Raw genomic sequence first — 27,875 nt, forward strand, 5'->3', positions numbered from 1 at the left:
TGTCGGTGAACACAATCTAATCGTGCCATTCACTGTTGCCGGCTAAAACTCTATAGGTCAAAAAAGAAGCCATATCTAAACATGATCCAGAAGCGCAGGCGTTTTCTCTGGGCCAAGGCTCATTTAAAATGGACTGTGGGAAAGTGGAAAACTGTTCTGTGGTCAGACGAATCAAAATTTGAAGTTCTTTTTGGAAAACTGGGACGTCAAGTCATCCGGACTAAAGAGGACAAGGACAACCCAAGTTGTTATCAGCGCTCAGTTCAGAAGCCTGCATCTCTGATGGTATGGGGGTTGCATGAGTGCTTGTGGCATGGTCAGATTACACATCTGGAAAGGCACCATCAATGCTGAAAGGTATATCCAAGTTCTAGAACAACATATGCTCCCATCCAGACGTCGTCTCTTTCAGGGAAGACCTTGCATTTTCCAACATGACAATGCCAGACCACATACTGCATCAATTACAACATCATGGCTGCGTAGAAAAAGGATCCGGGTACTGAAATGGTCAGCCTGCAGTCCAGATCTTTCACCCATAGAAAACATTTGGCGCATCATAAAGAGGAAGATGCGACAAAGAAGACCTAAGACAGTTGAGCAACTAGAAGCCTGTATTAGACAAGAATGGGACAACATTCCTATTCCTAAACTTGAGCAACTTGTCTCCTCAGTACATTTGGAACAGGGCCACAGTGATATGAACAATGGTGTCGGTTTTTCCGTATTAATTCCAGTGTGAGTCCTCAACCTTTTGAAGTGCATGCAAAGTGGATTCATAGCACTGAAAACACGTCATGTCGACAACATGAACCAAAGTTTTCCAGGCCTCAGCTACAACTACAGTGTTTGAGGGTGGGTCAAAGTAGACGTCGTTCGTGGACAGCCAATGAAGACCATAGGCTGCCATTATGCAAATTTGTTACATTATGTATGTATGAAAAAGGAAGAGAGACTTGAATTGCTGACAACTTGCTTCGGCAGTTCAGAATCGATTATTTCCTTTAGGAGGCAATACCTTTATTTGCTGTGCACTTTTATCTTTAAAACTTCAGACAGCAATATTACACACTGCATAAAAGGTATTGTTCGGAAAAAAAAAAAAAGTGTTAAAATATCGAAATATGATATTTACAAATTTCCAGGGACTCTTACCCACTAAATCCCACTCTCCATTGGGGATGTATGTAGAGATGTCCACTGCCTGCATCTGTAGGTCCAGCAACCATCCGTTATGAGTCCAGGAGCCAAACTTGAGGTCACATTTCTGTATATCGAATGGGAACCAGCGCACATCTATGTAACATGTACTCTTCAGAATACCTGCGTGGTTACACACAAACATACACACTGCTGCATATAAACAAAATCAATTATAACAATAAAGAAAGTCATGTTGGATTGTAATTGTATAAATGTTGAAATTGTTGAAATCTTAACTATTACACTATATATCACACTTGTTAAACCTGCAAAATTAACTGCAGCCAAACATATAGAACAAGCGTAGAAGAGACAGAGAACAAAAATGATGAACCAATTCTTCTTCTTTATATTTTGAGTAATTTAGCAAAATTAGGGTTAAAATTCTGATATTAAAATTAGCCAATACAATAAGCCAATAATTATTTTCATGTTAGCCGAAAAATGACAGATATAGTAAAATTTCTACACTACTTCGTTTGAATAAACACATGTATATTTTAAATTAGATTCCATGGCAAAATTTCTCATTTTCATTAAGTTTTAAGTTGAAGTACTGATATAACTAAAACTAAATAAACTAAAACCAAAAACTAAAATGTAATTTTAGTTTTTAAAAAACATCAACAAAAAAACAACAAAATTGCTAAAACTTTAACTAAAATTAAAATGAAAACAGAAAATATAAAAATACATTAAATATATTATAAATGATAAAAATATTAATATTATATATAAATATTAATATAATATTATAAAAACAATAATAATAATTTTTAAAAATCTAATATCGGCCTGTGCATCCCTTACTAAAATCTGTCAAGTCTAAAACAAGGTCTAAGATCTCATCTGTATGGTTGAATAATTAAAAGTGGCAAGGATAATTCATACCTGGTGGTATGTACTGACAGGCACCTGATGCATTAACCAAGACATTCGTATGGAAGGTGGCATCAAACCTCTCATCAGCACTGCAGAGAAGAGTGCAAGAAAAAAGAAAAAAAAAAACAGAATAAACTTCAATCAAAATATTTTGAAACTGCATTCCTGGAATTGGAATTCCTTCTGAAATGTTAGCTGCCCTGTAATCTGCAGAAACTGACACACAGGTTAAACAATCAAATGCCAGTTATTGTCTTCATACTACGATGGGTCATTATGCAGCTTAAAATAATTTCTATGCCAGTAGCTCTAGAATAATATATGTGTCCTTTTCCTTTTGTGCTTCTCCTACCTCCCAGTCCCAGAAGAATAATATTCCTTAGATTAAAATGTCCAAATCAATTGACATTGTGGTTACTGGGAGGCAATCCAACAGTTGTATTATTCAAAAACGTATTCATAATTAATCATACATACCAAAGCACCATTAGCAATATGATTAAGAAATAAAATTCAGGTAAAATCTCAGCAGGGACAGAAGCATTTGATAATACCTTTATAAAATAATGTCATAAATCCTCAGTGACATTTAGGACTTATTAGTATGTAGGAGGTACAAAATATGGCTCTAAACATGTCTAGGTTAATTATAGACCATGTCCTGACCTTTAATTGAGTGTGTGTGTGTGTGTGTGTGTGTGTGTGTGTGTGTGTGTGTGTGTGTGTGTGTGTGTGTGTGCTTTTGTTTATATTACATTGTGGGGACCAAATGTCCCCATGATGTAATATAAACCTGAGTTCACCTACATCGTGGGGACCAGCCAGCGGTCCCCACAATGTAAATGGGTTTATAAATCATATAGAATGAGTTTTTGTGAAAAAGTAAAAGTTTGCACAGTTTCCTGTGAGGGTTAGGTTTAGGGGTAGGGGCAGGGTAGGGGGATAGAATGTACAGTTTGTTCAGTGTAAAATGCATTGAAGTCTATGGAAAGTCCCCACAATTCACAAAAACAAACATGTGTGTGTGTGTGTGTGTGTGTGTGTGTGTGTGTGTGTGTGTGTGTGTGTGTGTGTGTGTGTGTGTGTGTGTGTGTGTAAATGTACTCTGACTTTAGGTACTATGCACGTTGATGCAAAAATGCTAAAATATGCATGCCATGTGTTATGCATGTTATACATTTATATGAAAATGTGGTTACACTTTATTTTGATGGTCCACTTTAGACATTCTTGTTGACTCTAAGTAACATTGCACCTACTTGTCAACTAACTCTCAGAGTATTACTTGAGTATTAGACTGTTAGTGATAGGGTTAGGGTAAGAATACAGGGTAAGTAGAATAAGTTGACTTGTACTTTCAAAGTTACTTATAGTCAGTAGAATGCTTGTTGAGGGATCATCACAATAAATTGTAAGCAGACATTCTACTAATACTCTATTAATACTCTAATGAGAGTTATGTAGCTGCAACATGTAGCTGCAACATTACTTATAGCCAGCAGAATGTCTAAAGTGCACCATCAAAATAAAGTGTTACCGAAAATGTGAGCACTATGTGCCATTACATCATATAGCCACTTTAAAGCCAGCATACTGTATGCCAGCATCAGTCTGGCTGAAAATGGAAAAGTCAGCATTGAAATATATAATATTGTTATATTTTCAAATATTTGGCTTTGAGTTAAAACACAAATACCATTATGTGACATAAAACAAGATGCAAGACACTTGCCCACTTGGGATATAATGCACTTATATGACATTCCTTTCAGTTTTAAAACTTGTCTTAAAATTCTTCTTTTCAAAGTTAAGGGGGACAAAATCCCATACAAAGTTCCATACCCATGAGATATCAAGGATGACCTTTCAACAACATTGCCAATGTAATAATGTCCGTAATCCTTTCCGTTTCTCAAAGTCCTTTTTTATAGTGGTTTGGCACATTGCCAAACTGAAAGGAGGCTGTCTAGTTAACAGCCATGAGACAGGAGTAGATGGTTAAAAAAAAAAAAAATCTCACATTATGACAGAATATCTATTTTGACAGAAATTAGCTCGAGAACTAGACTGTAAAATATCACTTTGCCATACAAATCACCTGTCAAGCTCACAATGATGCTTTTGCTTAACATAAAATATGCATTACATGCCTGTACAAGTTATATGAGCAATATCACACTCATAGCCGTGTGATATGGCTGTATATCAACACGGCCGTAGGTAATCACAGTGAGATTACTCGTGTGATATTGCTCATATAACAATTAATTTGTATTGCCTTTATTCAACTGAAATAGAATCCACAAATCCCTAAATTGTTGATTTAAGAGTAGCGTTAAAGTCACAATTTTTCTCATTTTTTATAGAATGCAGTATTTACTATAAATGATTGATCCATGCATATTGTTATTTTTTAAAATTGCCCTCAAAATCTTAATAACTTCAAAATAACTTCCCTTACCCCTCTTCTGTTCTCTAATGATGTGTTCATTGTTGTGAGGATGGGACAACCTGTCACAGCAATAGCAAACCACAATTATCAATGGACAAAATCAAGTCCCACTCTACATTTTTTTTTTCTCGTTTGGAAGCTGATTCACTCGGATATACGTCACGATAGGGAAGAATAGACTATTGAGACTTCCGTTGCTCTTTTGTTGATGAGTTAGTAGCTGACGTCATATTCTGTTTTAGTGTTAGAGTAGACAACAGATGGTTCATTGTTAAGCTGAGAAAAAAAGCATGTCTCTGACCATATCCTCTTGCCTCACTGTGATAAGGTGAAGTTGACAACTTTCCATTATGCACAGAAGCATTCTCCATCAATCTTCCTGCTAAAACATTGCATTGTTCTCCTGTGAAATAACACTGACACATATTAAACAATCAGATTCATCCAAGTTACTTTAAGTATTCCAATCTATTCTAAAACAAAAATTGCAGAATCAATCACACGTGTGCATAAGCTTCTGTGCTGCACATTTACTCTATATTGCTTAATTGGCACAGATTTCTCCAGTTTAATGCAGTCCACATCATCTAAATGCATCCTGCCTTGTCTTTAGAGGTTTATCCTCTTTTGACTCTTCCTCAGAGTCAGTCAGCAAAGTCAGCATCTGTTTTGCGTGTTCTCTTAATATATTCATCTTAAAGTGGCATGATGTTTTAGCTAACGTCTTCTGCCAAGAGGATTATTGTAAATTGGCTGAGTGATATAAGTGGCCATGAGCGATATTTTAAGGTATGCATGATCTGGCAGAATTTGGATGATGTAGCTCTTTACACCATTTCCTTAAACAGCAAGTAAGTTGTTATAATACAGCTTTGGGAAGAGGTGACACCTGTCAAGCCATGACATAAGAAATTTGCATAATGCAGATTTACAAAAGCCAGGCCATAGAGAAGGCAATTACTGCTGTCAGTCACTGAAACAAAACACAGCTCCCCTTTCTCTGTATCATACAGACACATTTAGTTGCAATTCTAATTATCCATGACAAATGTGGTAAATTAAAATCAAATTATTGTAGAGAAAATGGCATTATTGTTAGAGTGGTATTATTAATATGGTAGAAATAAACCGTTTTTAGAGCACATGGGACCAACCTAGACCAACATAGTAATAGACATGCTACTCCTGGAGGCCCATTGCCCTGCAAAGTTTATATTCAACCTGCTTCAGCTTGTGATTTTCAAATATTCTTGAAGAGCTTGATAAGATGGTTCAGATGTGTTTGTTTAGGATTGGAGTTAATCTCTGAAGGACAGTGCGTCCCCAGGAGCAGGGTGGAAGACCTATGGATTAGTGTACTAAGGAGGTCTAAATAGTCGATACATTTCCTTTATTCAACAAACTTCATGCCCCTTGAGTCAAGTCAAACAGTTCCTTTTCGAAGTGGACCTTTGACGCTGTGTCTTGGTGTTGACACATGGGAAATTCCATTAGCATGACCGATGCCTGAGCATGTGTAACCAAAAGTTAATAATCACTGGTGAAATACTTAAGAGTTTAAAAGTGCATCTGAGTTACACAACTTTAGCTTTTTGTATTCAGGAGCCATTTGTTTGCAAGCAGATGAAGTAAACAATGGCGAGCAGCAAGAGTTTCAGACAGTGTGTTCCTCATTGTAGGCATTATCTCATACCTGAGGACTCACGTGAGCTCTACGTCATCTGCCTCGAAGTGTAGCATGCGCGTTCAGCTCTTGATAAGTTTACTCTAAGAAACCTCTGCTCAGGCTTCTCTCTTTTTATGAGGGGAGAAGGACAAATGTCTGCACCCCGCGGATTGCGCCCTGCTGCTGCTTAGGGAGTGCCATGGCTCCATTTAGTTTGAACTGGCAGAGGAGTTTGGGAAAGGCATGTCAAATTCCCAGGTTTCTCAAGCCAGTTTGAGCGATCTGTTGGATTTAGAAGCCTGCTCTGCTGATTTTTTCTATCCAGCAGAAAGCATGCTGCTGGCGCAGTCTAGTTCTGAGGAGCTAGACAACATTTCTCTCTGAGGAACTAGATGTAATTGGAAAAAAATTATAGTGTTATGACTGAGTTTACTCCTTCTGTCAGCCCTGCACAGGGAATTGTTGGATGCCAAGGTTAAGTCTGACTTGGTCACATGAGAATCAGGAGGTCGCTCGTGGCAGATCTGGGTCTCTGGGCCACCAAAAAGACAACTGCGGCCATTGGTTGTTTGATGCCGGTTATGGAGAGACACCTGTGGCTAAACTTGTTGAGGATCAGGAAGAAGAAATCTTTCTTCCTTGAAGCTCCTATCTTGCCCTCTGGACTCTTCGGCATCTCCATTGAGAGTAGGGGACAGAAGCAAAAGACTGCAAAAAGAAGGAAGCAAGACCTCGGGATGGTGATTGCTAGGAAGCATTCAGAAAAGTATGACTGAATAGCAATCATAACATCACCCTCTGTCCCACTGTCCCTCTGTTTTTCCTAGTGAAAAATAAATATACTAAAATCAATGTGAAATACATTTATTTTATGCTGAGTGTACTACAGTTGCATTTACATTTGCATGTACTTAATATAAATACCCTGCAATTGTACTTTTAGTATACTAAATTGGTATACTTAAAGTCTGCTAAACTGTAACAAGTATTTTTGTGTTGAAATCCAACTAAAGATATACTTAAGTATATCTGATTATGCTAAAGTGGAACTATTGCAAGTATACTTTAGTACAAGTATATATATCTTGCATTCAAATTATACAGTGATCATACTATTGTCACGGTTGCAAACACGGAGACGAGAGACAGATCCAATTGCAGGTAATTTATTAGGGAAATCCAAAATCGTAGTCCACAACAAGCATGGGTCAAAAGCCAGGTATCAGTCCATCAAAAACAAAAACAAAACACGGGAACAGGAAACAACACAGACCGGGGAAAGTGAACTGAAAACTCCAGGAAGTGAACAGAAACAGACAGGGTATAAATAGACAGACACTGATTAAATGATACATGACAGCTGGTGGTAATGAAGTGATAAAGGGATAATGAGTCCGGCAGTGCGTTATGGGTAGTGTAGTCAATGGGTGAAAGAGTCCAGGATGGAGTGCCCTCAAGTGGCAGATAGGGCACTCACACTATAGATCGTAACAACTATCCTTACTAATAGTGATAGTAAACACATTTTAGGCTTAATATTTAGAAATATGCATTGTGCATTTTGCAATAAAGAAGCAAATAAAGTTTCATTAAAATATTTATGCCAGTATGTCTGTAAATAGTCAACATTTGAAGCGGATCAAAACCGTTCATCAAAGTTGTCCTAAAACCTTCTTCTGAGGTCAACTTTGATGAACTTTTTTGATCCACTTCAAATGCTGACTACTGTTTATTAATGGGTTTTTAGTTAGTGTGAAATCAATGTAGGCCTATTTTAAATATAGTTTGGTAGGGTTTTTTCACTAGGGCAGACTCTGCATTCATTGCCTCTGACATGTTTTCTCACCGTCACGTACTTATCTCTGAAACTCTTAAGGAAATCCAGAGTTACCTAAACTCATAATTATGAGTTGTGCTGATGTTCATGTGCATTTTAAATACATACTTTCTGACATGACTTGAAAACACTGTAACTGCTGAAGCTAAACCTTGACACCCGTTGGCCTGCCCCAACATCCTACTATTGGTTGAACCACAATGATTGAACCCGCCATAAAGCCAATGCCATCACACTCACCAACAATCGGTTTTGCTGTACTTTTGCTAAACAACCAAACTCACTGGAGGGCACACTATTGGAAATCTGTGTTGCAGATTTTGGCACATTTATCAGAAGGAAATTTTAGAGTCTAGAAAGTCATTGTAGCTGAAGACACAAGTCTCACCATGTATTTCAATTCCAAGAATGATCAAATTATTTTTAGATGATGCTATATAATTTTTAGATGAGACTTTCTTTTTGTGCAAACCACAGAAAACATGAAACATGTTTAAACATGAACATGAACTGAAACATCTAGTTCCCTTTCGTGGGAACTATCAACGCTACGTCAGTGACGTGATGGGAATCCTCTGCATTTTTGTGTTCGTGAAGGATTATTGTATCTAACCAATGAGAGAACGCGACGTCAGAGGCGGGTGACGTCACGAACCGGAACCTATAAAGCATGCCCGGAAACAAAGAACGCTAGCTTCTGTTGTCTTCAGTAAGTGCTATTTGTATCTTGTCTGTCTTATTTACTGTTGTTTGTCTACCATCTCGCCAAAAAGTGATCTCTTCGTCTGAGGACAAGAGTTTCTAAAACAAGTGAAATAAGACACATACATATATATATATATAAATAATGATGGAAAAAAGCCAGCGTTTCACTAAGTGTGCACCTCCTTGCCCGCGATTCATCGTGGAGGAGATACACACGAGATGTGTGTGAAGTGCCTGGGAGTTGAGCACGCACAGGCAGCTCTCGAGGGGGCTGTCTGTGTGCACTGTGAGAGGCTCACTCTCAGGGCGCTGCGCTCACGCCGAGTGCTCTTTGAGGAGGGCGCGGCAGCGAGTGTTCCCCGCGGGTCTGGTCCCACTGCTGCCGAGGCACAGCGAAGGCTGCATTTGTGGGGTTCACAAATGGATCTAGTAGAGGGGGGAGAGACGGGCTCTGCCTTATCGCTCCCCTTACCTGCTAGATCTAGTGTCTCTCCGTTGGTGGTGGAAGCACACGCTGCGGTTTCTTCCCCCCAAAGGGAGGCACCGACACTGAATATATCTTCCTCCGAGGAGGTTGATGTTGAAGGTGTCGAGGGTGGAGATGAGGGACCGTCACCCTCATCTCCAGCCCATGAGGAGCTTATGGAGGTAGTGACCCGGGCAGTGGAAAACTGAAAATAAGCTGGCCCGCGGAGGAAAGCGTTCCAAAAATAAAAAGCAAGCTAGATGAACGCTTCCTCCCAGCTAGGTCACTACCCCAGCGTCGGGGACTGCCGTTCTTTCCCGACCTCCACACCGAGGTGTCGAGGTCGTGGAATAGACCCGTGCAGTCTTCAGCCCACAAACGACAATGTACAGCAATATCACGGGGCTGAAGCAACACGGTTGTGGGGCGATGCCTCGGGTTGAGGAGATGCTTGTGAGCTATCTCTCGCCTGAGTCTGCATCGTCCCTGAAATCCCAGACGTTGCCCACCAAACCACTAAAACAAACATCGAGTCTGGTGGGCAAGGCTTATTCGGCAGCGGGTCAGGCTGCGGCATGTCTGCACACAATGTCCATACTGCAGGCATACCAAGCTGATCTGCTGGGGGAGATTGATGAGACTGGGGAGGCTACTTTTTAAACAATTCAAGAGTTGAGAAAAGCCACAGATTTAGCTCTCCGTGCCACCAAGGAGACGCCCAAGTCAGTAGGCCGCTCTATGGCAGCCCTGGTGGCCATGGAGAGACATCTGTGGCTCAATCTTGCAGATATTAAGGATAAGGATAAACATATCATTATGGATGCGCCACTTTCCTCCGAGGGCCTGTTCGGTGACGCAGTTGCTACTGTCGTCGACAGGTTCGAGGAGGCGAAAAAACAGAAAGCGGCGTTCCAAAGATTCCTCCCCCGAAAATCTCATCCCCCTGAGGCTGCTGGGCGGGAGCAGCTTCAGCCGATAGCCGGCTCCTCGGGACACGGGTCCCAGCAAAAGGCTAGTGTGGCCGCCCGTGCTCCCCCGCGGAAAGATTGGGGACTGGTGCACGCTGTACAGCAGAAGCCTTCTGGGGGTAGGGCGGATCTGAGGACCGTCATTATTTCCCGGAAGGCTTCCCAAAAGAAATCCTGACGTTCATGGGTCAGGGTTTCTGAGGGCAGTCCCCTCCGAAGGGGTTCGACGATTGATATCTATCGCTCCCCATCGGTGCCCTCAGGGGGCTGTTCTGCCAACCCTGCCACCCAATGTGCGACAGGGCGCAGCAGTCCCCGTCGATCCGAGCCAAGTGCTCAAAAAACACCAGAGACCAGTCTCGAGAGGCTGGTTCCCTTAGTAGAATTTTTGGGGGAATGGAAATGTCTTCTGAATATTTCGAAATGGGTGCTGCTCATGGTAGAACAGGGCTACATAATTCAGTTCGGTTCTCGTCCGCCCAGGTTCAGTGGAGTGATTCACACAGTGGTAGCTCCAGAGCAGTCTCTGGTAATGGAACAAGAGGTTACGACGCTTTTGCAAAAAGGGGCTATAGAATGGGTTCCCTCTCCCAGCAAAATGTCGGGCTTTTACAGTCGCTACTTCATTGTTCCAAAGAAGGATGGGGGGTTGCGTCCGATCATAGATCTACGTATACTAAATCGATCTGTAAAGAGGTTGAAGTTCAAAATGCTTACACTCAGACAGATTATTCCACAGATCAGATCCGAGGACTGGTTTGTGGCGATAGATCTGAAGGACGCATTTTCACATATCCATCCATCCTTCTCACAGGAAGTTCCTCAGGTTTGCTTTCGGGGGCGAAGCATACCAATACAAGGTTCTTCCCTTCGGCCTATCATTATCATCCCGCACATTCACGAAGTGCGTGGATGCAGCCTTGGCTCCTCTGAGACTCCAGGGCATCCGTGTGCTGAACTATATCGACGATTGGTTGATTTTAGCTCAAACAGAACGTCTGGCAGATCGAGATGTTGTGCTGTCGCACATGAAGAGGCTTGGGCTGAGGCTCAACGCCAAGAAAAGTGTGCTGGTTCCGAGTCAGGTTGCCAACTATCTCGGGGTAATCTGGCATTCGATCACGATGCGGGCGCAATTGTCTCCTGCTCGTGTGACGTCCATTCTCGGGGCTGTGAATGGGGTGTAGTTAGGCCGGTCACTCACTGTAAAACAGTTTCAGAGACTGTTGGGTCTGATGGCAGCTGCGTCCAACGTTATCACTTTTGGCCTGCTGCACATGAGGCCCTTACAGTGGTGGCTCAGGACCAAGGGGTTTTCCCCGAGGGGAAATCCTTTTCGCATGATCAAAGTCACGCAGCGATGCCTTCGTGCTCTGGTCATGTGGAAAAAGCCTTGGTTCCTGTCCCAGGGACCCGTGTTGGGAACTTCATGTCGTCGCGTAATGCTTATGACAGATGTGTCCCTCACGGGCTGGGGAGCGATCATGAGTGGTCGCTCAGCTCAAGGTCTTTGGGAGGTACACCAGGTCTCCTGGCACATAAATCGTGGCTTAATATTGGTGGCTCCTTTCTGGCAAACGAGAATATGGTTTGCGGGCCTAGTATCGCTTCTTCACGGCTCTCCTCTGGAGCTTCCAGTCAGACAGGATCTCCTGTCCCAAGCGGGCAGCATGATCTTACATCCCCGTCCAGGAATGTGGAAACTGTGGGCCTGGCCTCTGAGGGGGCAAGGCTCATGGAATCTGGTCTCCCAACCGAGGTTGTGGAGACCATCCTGCAGTCCAGGGCTCCATCTACAAGGAAGCTTTATATGTATAAGTGGAAGGTGCTCTCTACATGGTGTAGTACTCATAGGTTGGACCCAGTCCACTCATCTATCAGCTGTGTACTTCAATTCCTTCAAGAAAAACTTTCAGAAGGGTTAACTCATTCCACGCTAAAAGTGTATGTTGCTATCATGTTCCTATGGGTGGTGTCTCGGTAGGTCGAGACCCCTTAGTCATTCGCTTCCTTCGTGGCGCACTTAGGCTGAGGCCTTCAGTACGCCCAAAATCTCCGACCTGGGATTTAGCCATTGTGTTACAGGGGTTGGCTGAGGCGCCCTTTGAACCTTTGGAAGATGTGTCAGATAAAGTGCTTACATTGAAGACTGTGTTTTTACTGGCCATTTCATCTTTGAAAAGGATAGGGGACCTTCAAGCTCTTTCGGTTTTACCATCATGTTTAGAGTTTGCACCAGGCATGGTTAAGGCCTTTCTACATACAAGGCCTTGTTACATTCCTAAGGTCCCCACTAGGGTCCCAGGTCCTATCGTTTTGGAGGCTTTTTACCCTCCTCCGTTCATTAAACCAGATCAGGAAAGACTTAATCTTTTGTGCCCTGTGAGGGCGTTGGACGCGTATGTTCACAGAGCTGCCCTGTGGAGAAAATCAGACCAATTATTTGTATGTTACGGGTCCCCGAGTCGAGGGGGCCCAGCGTCCAAGCAGAGGATGAGTAAATGGGTGGTTGAGGCCATCGCATTGACTTATAAAGCCCTAGGGCACCCGTGCCCTTTGGATGTTAGGGCAAATTCAACGAGAGGTATGGCTGCTTCAAGAGCTCATATGTCAGGGGTTTCCTTGGCTGATATTTGTGGTGCTGCTGGATGGTCATCCCAGCACACCTTCATCAGATTTTATAATCTTAATGTGAGTAGAACTCCGGGTGCTTTGGTTTTAAAAGATAGTAGCCAGGCACTCGGAGGCATGGCGTAGTTGGGACAGCGTTCCCATCACGTCACTGAGGTAGCGTCGATAGTTCCCACGAAAGAGAACGTCTTGGGTTACGAGTGTAACCATTGTTCCCTGAGTAAGGGAACGAGACGCTACGTCACGTTGCCGTACCTCCAGCATGCCTGTTTCCGGGCATGCTTTATAGGTTCCGGTTCGTGACGTCACCCGCCTCTGACGTCGCGTTCTCTCATTGGTTAGATACAATAGTGCTTCACGAACACAAAAATGCAGAGGATTCCCATCACGTCACTGACGTAGCGTCTCGTTCCCTTCCTCAGGGAACAAGGGTTACACTAGTAACCCAAGACGTTTGTTTCTGCTAATTGGCTGTAAGGGCAGAATTTTCAAACCCAACTTTTGCCAACAGCTCAGACATAACCATGAGAATTTTGCAAATAAAATTATTTAATTTGTTACATTTATTTTTGTTGAATACTATGTTGACCTGTTATGAATAAATGTACAATTCAATGAACAGTATTTGAGTTCTACTTGTTTAGTATAAAACATAGTATTGGCCTATAGAAAAGTGTACAGGAAATGTGTTTTGAGTTGCAAAAAATAATAAGTAAGTTTTATAATTATGACCTTTACCTTTTTTTATTAATTTGCTCACACTTTGAATATCAGGTAGGCTATTGTTTAATTTAATTCAATAGTACTTTTCACAATTTTGCATGGTTGCAAACATATACATACATATAGAAAGTAGTTACATAAGTAAATATTTGTAATTATGACAAATATAGAAAACAACATATCGTCAGTTTGAAATGGTGAAAAAAATTCATATACCTGATCAGAAATTTTTATTACATTTGTGTATTCCAAATGCACTTCAATGCACCTACTGTAATACACTTTTCCCATTAATGCTACTTTAACGGCCCTTATTTGCACTTTGAAATATGGACTGCAGTCAAAGTATTATGAATTATTAAATTAATTACTAAACTGATCCTGAGTTAAAATGTCAAATAATTCCAGAAATGTTTAGTGCATGAAAAGTAAATCATTTTAATTTATGCATCATATAAATCCGCAGCTTATTGCAAGACCGCCAAATCATTTAATTGTGTTTTTGTCAGGAGTTGTGGTGCATTGAGAGTTGAAGCGCGCAGAGACAATCGGCAGAGGAATGTTACAGATGATTATATTTCATCCGCACACACGCAAACACAAGCAGTTCTGCATGTTTACATTTTTCCACTAATGAACGGAACTGTCTGTGTTTTAGTGTGTGCACAAGAATAAAACTAATGTGCCGGTTTATGCAATTGCTTCATGTTGCGTTAATGACAGATAATGTCAGGTAAAAAGGAAGCAAAACATTCTTGATATTTAATGTTGCGTCTAATTGTTTTATTTCTTCAACAGCTTAAAGTTTAATGCACGTTCGTATGGTATAGCAACAGGCCGTTTCACATTTATTTTCACGCACCATTTACTGTGTCTACATTAATAATTTTGTCAGTGATTCAGTCTTTTAATACATATAATTTGTGCTGTCATTAATAGTTGTCATTAATAATGTCTGCACGTGTATAGCTGTACTTGTAACAGTATAGAGAGAACACAAAGTAAAAGCAGTTTTGCATAGTTTATATGTGTGGTGGCACAACAGGTAAGCTGAGTGCTCTTGCGCGACAGCGGCCCATGTGACCTGGGGTCGATTCCAGCCCGTACTGGTTCCTGCATTCAATATACATATAAATCTGTTCCCATTGTCTCACTGATGTTCACTAGATAAGTAAGTTACTGGTATACTGGGGCTGTCTGTAAAAGGCATCTTCTATAGCTGTAACTTTATTCAAAAAGATTACTTTATTGTTGCCTATTTGAAGCACACTATAATGATGCCATTAGCACACTACAAGTTAACTTGGAATGCCATTGCAATGTGTTTTAAAATCACTAGAAGTTTGTTATCAGTAAAATATTAATGTATGTTCAACACTCTTATAATGTAATTGAATTGCAATTCTAATGTCACCAAAGTACATTTGAAGTTTATGCTGAGTGAATTCTGCATTTCAAAACTTAAATACAAGAGTATATTTAAAGTGTTCTTAAGTATACTTGGAATAGTTACACTTTAGCACAAACAAGTATATTTAATACAACTTTAATTGAACTTAAGCACTGCTTTTGGACAACTAAAATGCATTTAGTACAAAATTAGTTGTTCCAATTTAGCAGACTTTAGGTATACCAATTTATAGTGTGCCACAAGTACATTTAGTTATGCTAAAGTACATACAAATAAATAGAGTTAAATAAATAGAAAGAGTTCTCTTTGATTGCAGTTGCCTTCTTCATGTTTACTAGAGGTTTCAGTAGTAATGATTATGGGATTATCAGCACACTACATATCTCAGGGTGATTTTATAGAAGGTGGTTGTGGTGAACCTTACGACCCCTTTGGTGTACTTGATCATTACTGATCTCAGATCATAGGAGGAATATCCTTTTTTTTATATCTCCCTTCAGTACTTCTACAGTCGACTGTGAGTAAAAAAAAATGTGGAAAAAGCATTCATGGCCCCTCTTGAGAGGATGTGAATTATCTCTTTTAGCAAAAGTTGCTTAAGAAAGCATAGGAACAAAGCAGGTTGTTCTTTCTTTTTTTGGTGTAAACAATAAGGAAATGAGAAGATGATAGCTGACTGCTTTCTCTGTCTCTTGTATAGCGCACCGATAGTGCAAATTAGGGCGGGGCGATATATCGCATGTGATTGTCACACGCATTTCGTCAGTAAGGCCGGTTCCCTGATTACCACTAAATCTCCATCGCCTGCTTTCAAATGGAGCGGCATTTAATAGACAGAGCCGTAGTTCACTGACAAGCTACGCAATATTTCGTTCATTATCGAAGGCGATTCATCTGCGATAATGAACGTGATATTGCGTAGCTTGTCAGTGAACTACGGCTCTGTCTATTAAATGCCGCTCCATTTGAAAGCAGGTGATGGTGATTTCGCGGTAATCAGGGAACCGGCTTTACTGACAAAATGTACGTGACAATCGCATGCGATATCACCCAGCCCTAGTGCAAATATTACTTCATGCGATGCAGAGACTTTTTCATGGCCCAGAATAGCCCAAGTCAATTTCTGGAGGCTTTTCCCAGGGTAGAGCTAATGAGGATGATAGTAATGCTCTCTCTTTATCCTCCCTTATGAGAAAGGGTCAAGTAGGATAATGCTCTGGATGGGTTGCTATCAGTCGACAATGGGCACCAAGCTATGGTAAAGGGAGTCGTGTTGAGTGGAACGCCATGCATGCCATGCTTCTTTTAACTGTCCACTCCAGCTTCCCTCTAGACAAAGACACTTTTGGGTTGATGCAGGGTAAATGGAATTTTGTTGGGCAGTTTGCAAGTGTCCCTTTATTCCATTTACCTCCCTCCCCAACCAGTATTGAGGTTTAAAGTAGGGTGTACGCTACCCTTTGGTCAGGGTTGCTTGGTAATGAGAGTCAATATGGGCAGTATAGTACGCATCCCATGCTCCTCTTATATTGTCCTCTCCTATTTCTGTCAGAGTTTAAGTAGGGCTAAAAGCTTCCCTCTGCATATTTATTTCTTCATGGTTGAGGCAAGGCAGATGAATGATTCTGCACAGTGTCCCTCTTTCCATTTGCCTCCCTCCCCAACTGTAGTTGGGTTTTAAGTGGTTCTATGCTCTAAGTTTTGGATCTGAGTTCTAAGCAGGGCTGAAAGCTCCCCCGTAAATAAGTACCTCCTTAGGGTCAATAATATGTTGAAGTAATTATGGTGGGCAGTCCGTATTGCATCCCTCTATTCCATTTACCTCCCTCCCCAACTATGGTTAGGGTTCGAAATAGGGACTTTATCCCCTTGGGATGAGAGCTATTATTAATGAAGCCTGGTGTTGGGGGTTGTTATGGGCAGTCCGCTAGAATTCCATGCACCTCTTTTACCACCCTCGCCAGTATACTGGAGTGTCAATTAGGGCTAATGGCTTCCTTCCAGTCAAATTAATTAGTCAAATTAAACTGTTTTGGGCAGTCCGCAGAACGTCCCTCCATTCCATTTATCTCCCTCCCCAACCATTGTTGGGCTTCCGCCCTCTCTGATTATTCAGAATTTAAGTAGTGCTAAAAGCTTCCCTTTTACACACATACGTCCTTAGGGTCGATAGATGGAGTTATTATGGGCAGTCTGTGCAGCATCCTGTTATTCCATTTACCTCTCTCCCCAACTAGTGCTGCATTTGAAGTAGGGACATACGCTTCCCTTTACATATGCTCCACTCGTTGCCTCCCTCTCTTATGATTTGTTTGTGGTTGGGATAAATATTCTTACTTTGATGGTGGCGATACTAAGGTTGTAGCTATTGGCAGAGCTGTGTAGCTATTGCTGTCCACTCCTCGCCTGCCAACTTTTTCAGTAACCTCAGCTTGGAGGTACTGCCTGCTAGTATGCTCCCTTGGTAGACTGCTCCATATGAGTGTCTCAGGCTTAGCATAACATAGCTGAGGCTTTGTTGTGTATTCCCCTTATAGCCTTGCTTCCGGGGTTTCAGCCTAAGAACTGTCTGGTGCCAGGATTAGGCTGTTTAAACCTGGACTTTCCTCATCTGCAGTCAAATGTTTTAGGGGTTATTCCCTAAACACTTGTGGATACTGGCTTGGGGAGCAGAAACACTGTGCATCTATTGCACAAGTCACATAGGCTGTGCCCTTAGGTGTTGACATGCTCTTCTGACTACATTGTGTCACTTAGGTGCTATGCCCACTCTGTGTGTACTCTTAGCCTAGTGGCACAGGCATTTCTTCAGCATGGTGTAGTAGGTATTGCGTTCTCCATAGCGTCAACACCAAGATGCAGCATTAAAGTTCCTCTTTAAAAGGTCTCAAGTTGCAAATGCAACCCAGTTCCCTGAGAAGAGAAATGAGATGCTCCATCTCGTTGCTTCAGAGCATGCCTGCATGTCTCCTTCAGACAAAAGAATTGATGATGTAACTCAGGTGCCCCCTTTTTACTCCTTGGACGCTCCGTGTGTGACATCATAGACTGCTGTCTACCAGTGATTATCGCTGTTTGTTTAAACATGCTTAGACATTGATCATGCTGCCATTCCCCATAGTGTCAACAAGATGCAGCATCTCGTTCCCCTTCTCAGGGAACCAGATTGTATTTTCAACCTGAGATGTTTTCTTGTGAACGGAAGATGTTGTAAAGCACCTTGCCACAATTTCTCCAGTATTTCGAGCCCGATCACACGAAAATGCGTATCAATAGTACGAGTTTGTAATCTCGTAGAATATATATACGAGATTATATACCAGATATATATGCTTATGGTAAGCAGTTTTTCACGTGCATATGATACGCACTTTATGGCGTATTATACGTACGAACCCCCCCACCCTCTACCCCCATCCTACCCAAGAGCGTATCATATACACGCCATAAAGTGTGAAAAATCTGCGCACCATAAGCATGCCAAAACTCATTTTGGCGTATATATTCTACGAGATTACAAACTCGTACTATTGATACGCATTCTCATGTGTGTTGGTATTTCTGCTGTTGTGTGACACATTTATTAAGGATGTTCAGAGTCAAATATACTTTTTCATTCAAATAAACAAAATGCTTTGGTAAACTTGCCATTTAACTTAATCTAGTTGGATATCCAATTAACACAAAAGATGCTTATTATGCGTCTCATTTGTCACGGTTCACTAATCCGCTGTCTCATACTGTTGTCTGTGTGTAGGTTTTGGGATGTGTCACGTGATTGTTCTGTGTGGGCGTCGCCGCTGATTGCTGATCAGCGGCAGCTGTGGATCATTACACCTGCCTATATAACGCCTTGTCTTTCGTCTCATGTTTGTCAGATCGTTTGTTGAAGTCCTGGTGTTGTCCCGTTGTTTCTCGTGTTTCTTGTTCCTGGATTGGATTCTCGTCGCTGTTCCCTGTTACCTGTCTGTCTCGTTGGATTACTCGTTCTGGATTTCATTCACGGATACTCACACGGACACACGGACTCATCATTCAGGACCATCATTCATCACGGACACTTCATCGCCCTTCGAAGTCCCTGTGTTACTCCTCTCCTGCTGTCTGTGTTGCTGCTGTGTGTTTGTTGTCTACTTACCTGGCGTGAAGCTCTATTAAAGAGATATTAACTTGCATCTGTATCCAGTCTTCTTTTCCGTGACAGAACGATCTGACCAACCATGGATGCAGCAAGTTCAGCAGCTATCATTGAGTTCATCAACCACAGTATTTCTCGCATGGATCAGCAGCAGGAGAGCATCTCTTCCACCGGATGCGCTGTTCAGGCGTTGGTAACACAGGTGTCCGAGCCAGCCCCAGGTGCGCCAGCCCCGCCGCCTGTTCCCCCACCATCACCGGAGCAGAGAGACCTGCCTGAGCCCCGCCTTACCGTCCCACAGAGCTATGCTGGTGAGCCAGATTTTTGTTGAGCGTTTCTTAACAAGTGTTCTCTTCACTTTGCTCTGCAGCCACGCACCTTCGAGAAGGAAGAATCTAAGGTAGCGTTTGTTCTAACCCTCCTGACCGGAAAGGCGGCACTCTGGGGAACAGCGGTGTGGGAAAATCAAGATCAATGCTGCTCCTCGTTCCCGGCACTCTCCGCCGAGATGAGGAGGGTGTTCGACCGTGCGGTGGCAGGTAAGGAGGCCGCCCGTCAACTCACCGCCCTGAAACAGGGCAACCGCACTAGTCGCCGACTATACAATTCAGTTCCGCACCCTCGCGGCGGAGTGCCGGTGGAACGAGGAGGCGCAGTGGGATGTGTTCCTGCATGGGCTGGCCGATCGTATCCACCGTGAAATCTACGCACTGGACCTACCTAAGACCTTCAATGGACTGGTTGAACTCGCTCTACAGGTGGACTCTCGTTTACAGAGGTTAGAGCTTTTAGAAGAATCTGGAGAGAAGCACAGCGGAGGCGGCAGTCGTTTTTCCTCCGTGGTGGATACGGTCGGTCCTGTTTCCGATCCTGAGCCCATGCAGGTGGGGAGAGCTCGGCTTTCCCGGGAGGAGAGAGAGAGGCGGAGGTCCCAGGGTCTCTGTCTGTACTGCGGGGCGTCAGGACATATCATCAGGACCTGCCTGGTAAAAGACCAAGCCCGATAGTAAACTCAAGGCTACTATCGGGCGGGATCTCCGCCGAGAAGTCCTCGCCAGCCACCCTCCTCCCGGTAAGACTGAGATGGGCAACGCATAACATCACCTGCAAAGCACTTCTGGACTCTGGGGCGGAGGGCAACTTCATGGACATTTCTTTCGCACGACAACACGGTTTACCCACATCACCTCTGACGCACTCCATATCAGTCAACGCTCTCAATGGACAGTCTCTTCCCAGTGTCTTCCATGCTACTGATTTCATCACCCTCGTCACATCTGGTAATCACACTGACAAGTCCCAATTTCTGCTCATGGACTCCCCTCATGCACTTGCTGTTCTTGGACATCCCTGGCTCACCAAACACAATCCCCTCATCGATTGGCAACAAGGAACCATCACTGAGTGGAGCACCCAGTGTCACAAGTCTTGTCTTTTGTCTGCTTGTCCCACGGTGTCTGTTTCTGTTTTACAGGAGGAGGCGGTGGATTTGTCTAATGTGCCCATGGAGTACATCGATCTGAAGGAAGTGTTCAGTAAGTCCCGGGCTGCTTCTCTTCCTCCTCATCGTCCCTATGACTGTGCGATAGATTTAGTTCCCGGTAAGTCTCCGCCTAAAGGCAAACTTTACTCTCTGTCTGTTCCCGAGAGGGAGGCCATGGAGAAATATATTTCTGATTCTCTAGCGGCTAAGTTCATCCGCCCTTCCTCATCTCCAGCGGGGGCGGGGTTATTTTTTGTGGGGAAGAAGGACGGATCTTTGCGACCTTGTATTGATTACCGGGGGCTGAACAACATCATGGTAAAGAATACCTACCCTTTGCCGTTGATGTCTTCAGCCTTCGAGAGGTTGCAAGGAGTGTCCGTTTTCACTAAATTGGACTTAAGGAACGCTTATCATTTGGTCCGCATCAGGAAGGGGGATGAGTGGAAGACCGCTTTTAACACCCCCAGAGGGCACTTTGAATACTTGGTCATGCACTTCGGGCTGTCCAACTCGCCTGCGGTCGTATTTTTGACCCTTCTTCCCGAGACGTTAGTGGTCTCAAATCGAAGGTCCTAGCGGCCTTAGAAGGGGTAACGCCTCTGCCCGGATGCCCACCGAACCGTTTGTTTGTGCCGGAGGGGCTAAGGTCCTGCGTTATCAAGTGGGGTCATTGTTCCAACGTGGCTTGCCATCCAGGGGTTAATCGAACTAGGTTTTTAGTCAAGCAACGATTCTGGTGGCCAGCTATGGCTTGTGATATTCGCAGTTTTGTTTTGGCTTGTTCAGTTTGTGCCACTGGTAAGACTTCCAACCGACCTCCAGATGGGTTACTCCAACCTCTGTCTGTCCCTTCGAGACACTGGTCCCATATCGCTCTAGATTTTGTTACCGCCCTCCCACCCTCCCAAGGGTATACGGTTGTTTTGACCGTGGTGGACCGATTCTCGAAGGCGACCCATTTTATACCCTTAGCCAAATTACCCTCTGCTAAGGAGACAGCGGTTGCGGTCATTGATCACATCTTCCGGTTACATGGCCTCCCGGTGGATGTGGTTTCTGACAGGGGTCCCCAATCTGTGTCCAAATTCTGGCAGGAGTTTTGTAAGTTACTGGGGGCGACGGTTAGTCTTTCCTCTGGGTTCCATCACCAGACCAATGGTCAGACTGAGAGGGCCAACCAAGATTTAGAGCGAATGTTGCGATGTTTGGCGTCCAAGAATCCTTCCTCCTGGAGTCAACAACTCTCTATGATTGAGTACGCTCACAATTCACTGCCAGTGTCTTCTACGGGCCTTTCTCCATTTGAATGTAGTCTAGGTTACCAGCCACCTGTGTTTCCCAGTCTGGAGTCCGAGGTCGCGGTCCCCTCCGCTCACACCTTCGTCCAGAGGTGCCGCCACACTTGGAACAGAGCCCGCGAGACTCTGCTGCAAGTGAGGGAGCGTACCAAGGCTAAGAACGATCGCCACCGGTCGAAGCCTCCCGTATACGTCGTGGGTCAAAAAGTGTGCCTTTTTACTAAGAACATTCTGCTCCGCTCCGTTGCCAATAAGCTTGCTCCCAAATTCATTGGCCCGTTTACTGTCACTAAAATTATTAGTCCAGTGGCAGTCCGACTCAAATTGCCTCCGGCGTACAGGAGGATTCATCCCGCCTTTCATGTGTCCAAAATTAAACCTGTTTTCCGTTCTCATCTTAATCCTCCTACTCTGGTTCCTCCTCCGCCGCGACTCGTAGACGGGGAACCAACCTATTCGGTTAATCGTATTCTGGACTCTAGGCGGAGGGGACGCGGATTTCAGTACTTGGTGGACTGGGAAGGTTACGGTCCGGAGGAGAGAAGTTGGGTTCCTGCTAGGGACATTCTGGATCACTCCCTTATTGATGATTACAATCAACAGGTAAGGAGTTCTGGGAACTGTCACGGTTCACTAATCCGCTGTCTCATACTGTTGTCTGTGTGTAGGTTTTGGGATGTGTCACTTGATTGTTCTGTGTGGGTGGCAGCTGTGGATCATTACACCTGCCTATATAACGCCTTGTCTTTCGTCTCATGTTTGTCAGATCGTTTGTTGAAGTCCTGGTGTTGTCCCGTTGTTTCTCGTGTTTCTTGTTCCTGGATTGGATTCTCGTCGCTGTTCCCTGTTACCTGTCTGTCTCGTTGGATTACTCGTTCTGGATTTCATTCACCGATGCTCACACGGACACACAGACTCATCATTCAGGACCATCATTCATCACGGACACTTCATCGCCCATCGAAGTCCCTGTGTTACCCCTCTCCTGCTGTCTGTGTTGCTGCTGTGTGTTTGTTGTCTACTTACCTGGCGTGAAGCTCTATTAAAGAGATTAACTTGCATTTGTATCCAGTCTTCTTTTCCGTGACATCATTCATCAGTTTTTGGTGTTTTGATTGAAAATCTGCAAAATTCGGAATGAATTTAACCCTGTCAAACACATCATACGTGCATATAAACAGCAGCTTCTTTCACTATTTTACAATTTCACTGGCATATTATTCAAGTTAGGTTTGTTTGCCCTTATCAATCTCTTTTCTTTAACTACTTTCAAGGATGCAAGCAAGAGAAAGGTTTTTAGTGAAAATCATCCAGCTGCAATCTGCTCTATAAATAAGTGTTGCACAAAAAAATCTGGCACAAAATGCAGTAGTTGCAGTTCTGCAGCAAAATGAAGGCTCATTAGGGGCCAAGCACCGAAGGTGCTTAGGCACCTATTGTTATTGTTGGCGTTCCGTACGCTTATTAGGGGCCAAGCACCGAAGGTGCTTAGGCACCTATTGTTATTGTTGGCGTTCCGTACGCTTATTATTATTCTTCCGCTTCTTCTTCCGCTCTTGAAGTCTATGGCAGCCCATAGAACCGCTTGCGGGAAAGTTGTGAAATTTGGCACACAGTTAGAGGACAGTCTGACCTTTGTCCATAGCAAATTTGGAGTCTCTAACTCAATCCCTCTAGCGCCATCAGCTGTCCAAAGTTGCACTTATGTTTATGTTAATAACTTTTGAACCATAAGGGCTAGAAACAAAATTCTTTTTTCCTCTGATTCCTTGGGTCAAGACGAATCGATTGCACCATATGACGTCATTTTCCGTCATGAAAATTTTTCCGCCATTTTGAATTTTCTGAAAAACGTACTTTTTCGAACTCCTCCTAGGCCGTTACTCCAATTTTCACGAAAATTTAACCAGATCATCTTCAGACCATGCCGACAAAATGTTATGGAATTCAAGTTGATTTCTCAAACCGTTTTTGAAAAACACGCAAACGGGTGTACGTAGTGCTTGCGAAAATAGACATAAGGCCGTATCTCCGCAACGCTTTATCGTATTCAGACCAAACTTGGTAACTGTCATCACAAGCATGACCTGAGGCAACATGCAGCGTTTCGGCGCAGCGCCACCTAGTGGTGCGGAGATATGAAAAATGGCTATTTTTACTTATAACTTCTGATGGGTTTGGCCAAAAATCATGAATTTGGTCTCGTTGGATTCGGGGAATCATGCCGAGTCGAATGATATCCAATTTTCCCATATTGGACATTTTGGCCGTCGGCCATTTTAAATGTGGTGCTAAAATGCTGTATTTTACGAACGCATTAGCATATCGTTATGAAACTCGGTATGGGTCATCAGCACAATGCCCTGAAGGAGCATACCAAGTTTAGGACCAGCGCCACCTTGTGGTCAAAAGTTATAACAAAATTTACAAAAATGCTAATAACTTTTGACTATATTAACCGATTGTAATGAAACTGTTTTCAGTAGATTCCTTGGGTCATGCTGAGAACATAGATATCAAACTTTCCATAGTCAGCTGAACTTCCTGTCCGCCATATTGTTTTTCTTTAAAAACCTACTTTTTCGAACTCCTCCTAGACCGTTGCTCGATTTTCACCAAAATCGAACCGTATCATCTTCAGACCATGCTGACAAAAAGTTATGGATTTCAAGTCGATAAGTCAAACCGTTTTCGTATACCAGAGCAACGAATTTGAGGCATGATGCAAAAATGACTCTTGAAGCTGTATCTCTACAATGCTTCGACATATTCAGACCAAACTTGGTACGTGTCATCACAAGCATGACCTGAGGCATCATACAGTGTTTCGGCGCAGCGCCACCTACTGGAGTGGAGATATGAAAAATGGCTGTTTTTGCTTATAACTTCTGATGGGTTTGACCAAAATTCATAAATTTGGTATGGTTCATCAGGACAATGCCCTGAAGGAGCCTGAGAAGTTTCGGACCAGCACCACCTTGTGGTCAAAAGTTATAACAAAATTGACAAAAATGCTAATAACTTTTGATAATATCTACCGATTGTAATGAAACTGGTCTCAATAGATTCCTTGGGTCATGCTGAGAACATAGATATCAAATTTGCCATATTCAGCTGAACTTCCTGTCCGCCATATTGTTTTTCTTTAAAAACCTACTTTTTCAAACTCCTCCTAGACCTTTGCTCCGATTTTCACCAAAATTGAACCGTATCATCTTCAGACCATGCCGACAAAAAGTTATGGATTTCAAGTTGATAAGTCAAACCGTTTTCGTATACCGGAGCAAAGAATTTGAGAGATGATGCAAAAATTACTCTTGAAGCTGTATCTCTACAATGCTTTGACATATTCAGACCAAACTTGGTACGTGTCATCACAAGCATGACCTGAGGCATCATACAGTGTTTCGTCTCTGCGCCACCTACTGAGTGGAGATATGAAAAATGGCTATTTTTGCTTATAACTTCTGATGGGTTTGACCAAAATTCATTAATTTGGTATGGGTCATCAGGACAATGCCCTGAAGCAGCCTGAGAAGTTTCGGACCAGCGCCACCTCGTGCTCAAAAGTTATAACAAACTTGACAAAAATGCTAATAACTTTTTTTCTAATTGCTCACTGCTGCTGTTGGTCTGATGCTCACGGCCATGTTGGCTGGCTTCTTGTGCCGTTTTTGTGCTTGGCCCCGTAATTGCTGCTTGCAGCTATATTTATTATTCTTCTTCTTCTTCCGCTCTTGAAGTCTATGGCAGCCCATAGAACCGCTGGCGGAAAGTTGTGAAATTTGGCACACAGTCAGAGGACAGTCTGACCTTTGTCCATAGCAAATTTGGAGTCTCTAACTCAATCCCTCTAGCGCCACCAGCTGTCCAAAGTTGCACTTATGTTTATGTTAATAACTTTTGAACCATAAGGGCTAGAAACACAATTCTTTTTTTCCTCTTATTCCTTGGCTCAAGACAGAATCAGAACGCACCATATGACGTCATTTTCCGTCATGAAAATTTTTCCGCCATTTTGAATTTTCTGAAAAACTTACTTTTCGAACTCCTCCTAGGCGTTACTCCGATTTTCATGAAAATTGAATCAGATCATCTTCAGACCATGCTGACAAAAAGTTATGGAATTCAAGTTGATTCCTCAAACCGTTTTCGAAAAACTAACGAACGAATTGTACGTAGTGCTTGCGAAAACAGAAGTAAGCTGTATCTCCCATGGCAGCTTTATCGTATTCAGACCAAACTTGGTACATGTCATCACAAGCATGACCTGAGGTACCATGCAGTGTTTCGGCGCAGCGCCACCTACTGGTGCGGAGATATGAAAAATGGGTATTTTTGCTTATAACTTCTGATGGGTTTGTCCAAAAATCATAAATTTGGTCTCGTTGGATTCGGGGAATCATGCCGAGTCGAATGATATCCAATTTTCCCAATTCGGCCATTTTGGCCGTCGGCCATTTTGAATTTTGTGCTAAAATGCTGTATTTTACGAACGCATTAACGTATCTTTACAAAACTTGGTATGGGTCATCAGCACAATGCCCTGAAGGAGACTGAGAAGTTTCGGCACAGCGCCATCTTGTGGTCAAAAGTTAAAACAAAATGTTACAAAAATGCTAATAACCTTTGACTGTATTCACCTATTGTAATGTCACTGGTCACAGTGGATTCCTTGGGTCATGCTGAGAACATAGATATCAAATTTTCCATAGTCAGCTGAACGTCCTGTCCGCCATATTGTTTTTCTTTAAAAACCTACTTTTTCGAACTCCTCCCTAGACCGTTGCTCCGATTGTCACCAAAATTGAACCGTATCATCGTCAGACCATGCTGACAAAAAGTTATGGATTTCAAGTCGATACGTCAAATCGTTTTCATATACTGGAGCAACGAATTTGAGTCATGATGCAAAACCCACTCCTGAAGCTGTATCTCTGCACTGCTTTATCATATTTAGACCAAACTTGGTACATGTCATCACAAGCATGACCTGAGGCATCATGCAGTGTTTCGGCGCAGTGCCACCTACTGGAGTGGAGATATGAAAAATGGCTATTTTTGCTTTTAACTTCTAATGGGTTTGACAAAAATTCATAAATTTGGTCTCTTTAGATTCGAGGCATCATGCCGAGTCGAATGATATCCAATTTTCTCATATGGGCCATTTTGTTCTTCGGCCATTTTGAAATTTGTGCTAAAATGCTGTATTTTGTGAATGCATTTGTGTATCGTTACGAAACTCGGTATGGGTCATCAGGACAATGCCCTGAAAGTGCTTGAGAAGTTTCAGACCAGCACCACCTTGTGGCCAAAAGTTATAACAAAATGTACAAAAATGTTAATAACTTTTGACTGCATTCACCAATTGAAATGAAACTGGTCTCAGTAGATTCTTTGGGTCATGCTGAGAACATAGATATCAAATTTGCCATAGTCAGCTAAACTTCCTTTCCCCCATATTGTTTTTCTTTAAAAACCTACTTTTTCGAACTCCTCCTAGACCGTTGCTCCGATTTTCACCAAAATTGAACCGTGTCATCTTCAGACGATGCCGACAAAAAGTTATGGATTTCAAGTCGATATGTCAAACCGTTTTTGTATAAATCTTCAGTGCTTTGACATATTGACACCGAACTTTGCAAGTGTCATTGTCACCTCACTCTGACCATACCACAACAATTTGGACACAGCGCCACCTATTGGTCGAAAGTGATGAAGCAGTAAATCCTCATTTTTGATCATTTTTCAGCTCTTTCACATAAAATGATCTTAATAGGTCTTTAATTGTTCACTGCTGCAGTTAGCCTGATGCTCCCAGTCGTGTTGGCTTGCTTCTTGTGCCGTTTTTGTGCTTGGCCCCGTAATTGCTGCTTGCAGCTATATTTTTAATTATTGTTGCACTCAATCCAAATATAATAAACCCAGATTATTTCACAGGCATGCTCTAATAAAACAGCTATGTAAACAGATGATCTCAAGGAAAGCAATGTATATAAGGCTATTGCA

At 42.7% G+C, this 27,875-nt stretch overlaps 1 protein-coding gene across 2 annotated transcripts in view; it reads right to left on the minus strand.

Annotated features, from left to right (window-relative positions):
• chrna8 (cholinergic receptor, nicotinic, alpha 8) overlaps nt 1-27,875 on the minus strand; it is a 95,556-nt gene that overhangs the window by 9,143 nt on the left and 58,538 nt on the right. The window contains exons 5-6 of one of the 2 annotated variants that reach the window (XM_067403672.1): nt 2,095-2,174; nt 1,156-1,323 (exon numbers count right to left, since the gene is read on the minus strand). In XM_067403672.1, the coding sequence (XP_067259773.1) occupies nt 1,156-1,323; nt 2,095-2,174 (248 nt within the window). Of the gene's footprint in view, nt 1-1,155; nt 1,351-2,094; nt 2,175-27,875 lie in introns of both variants that reach the window. The other variant, XM_067403671.1, reaches the window with a different exon arrangement.

Source organism: Chanodichthys erythropterus, chromosome 12 (genome assembly GCF_024489055.1).
Source record: "Chanodichthys erythropterus isolate Z2021 chromosome 12, ASM2448905v1, whole genome shotgun sequence".
NCBI classification, from domain to species: Eukaryota; Metazoa; Chordata; class Actinopteri; order Cypriniformes; family Xenocyprididae; genus Chanodichthys; species Chanodichthys erythropterus.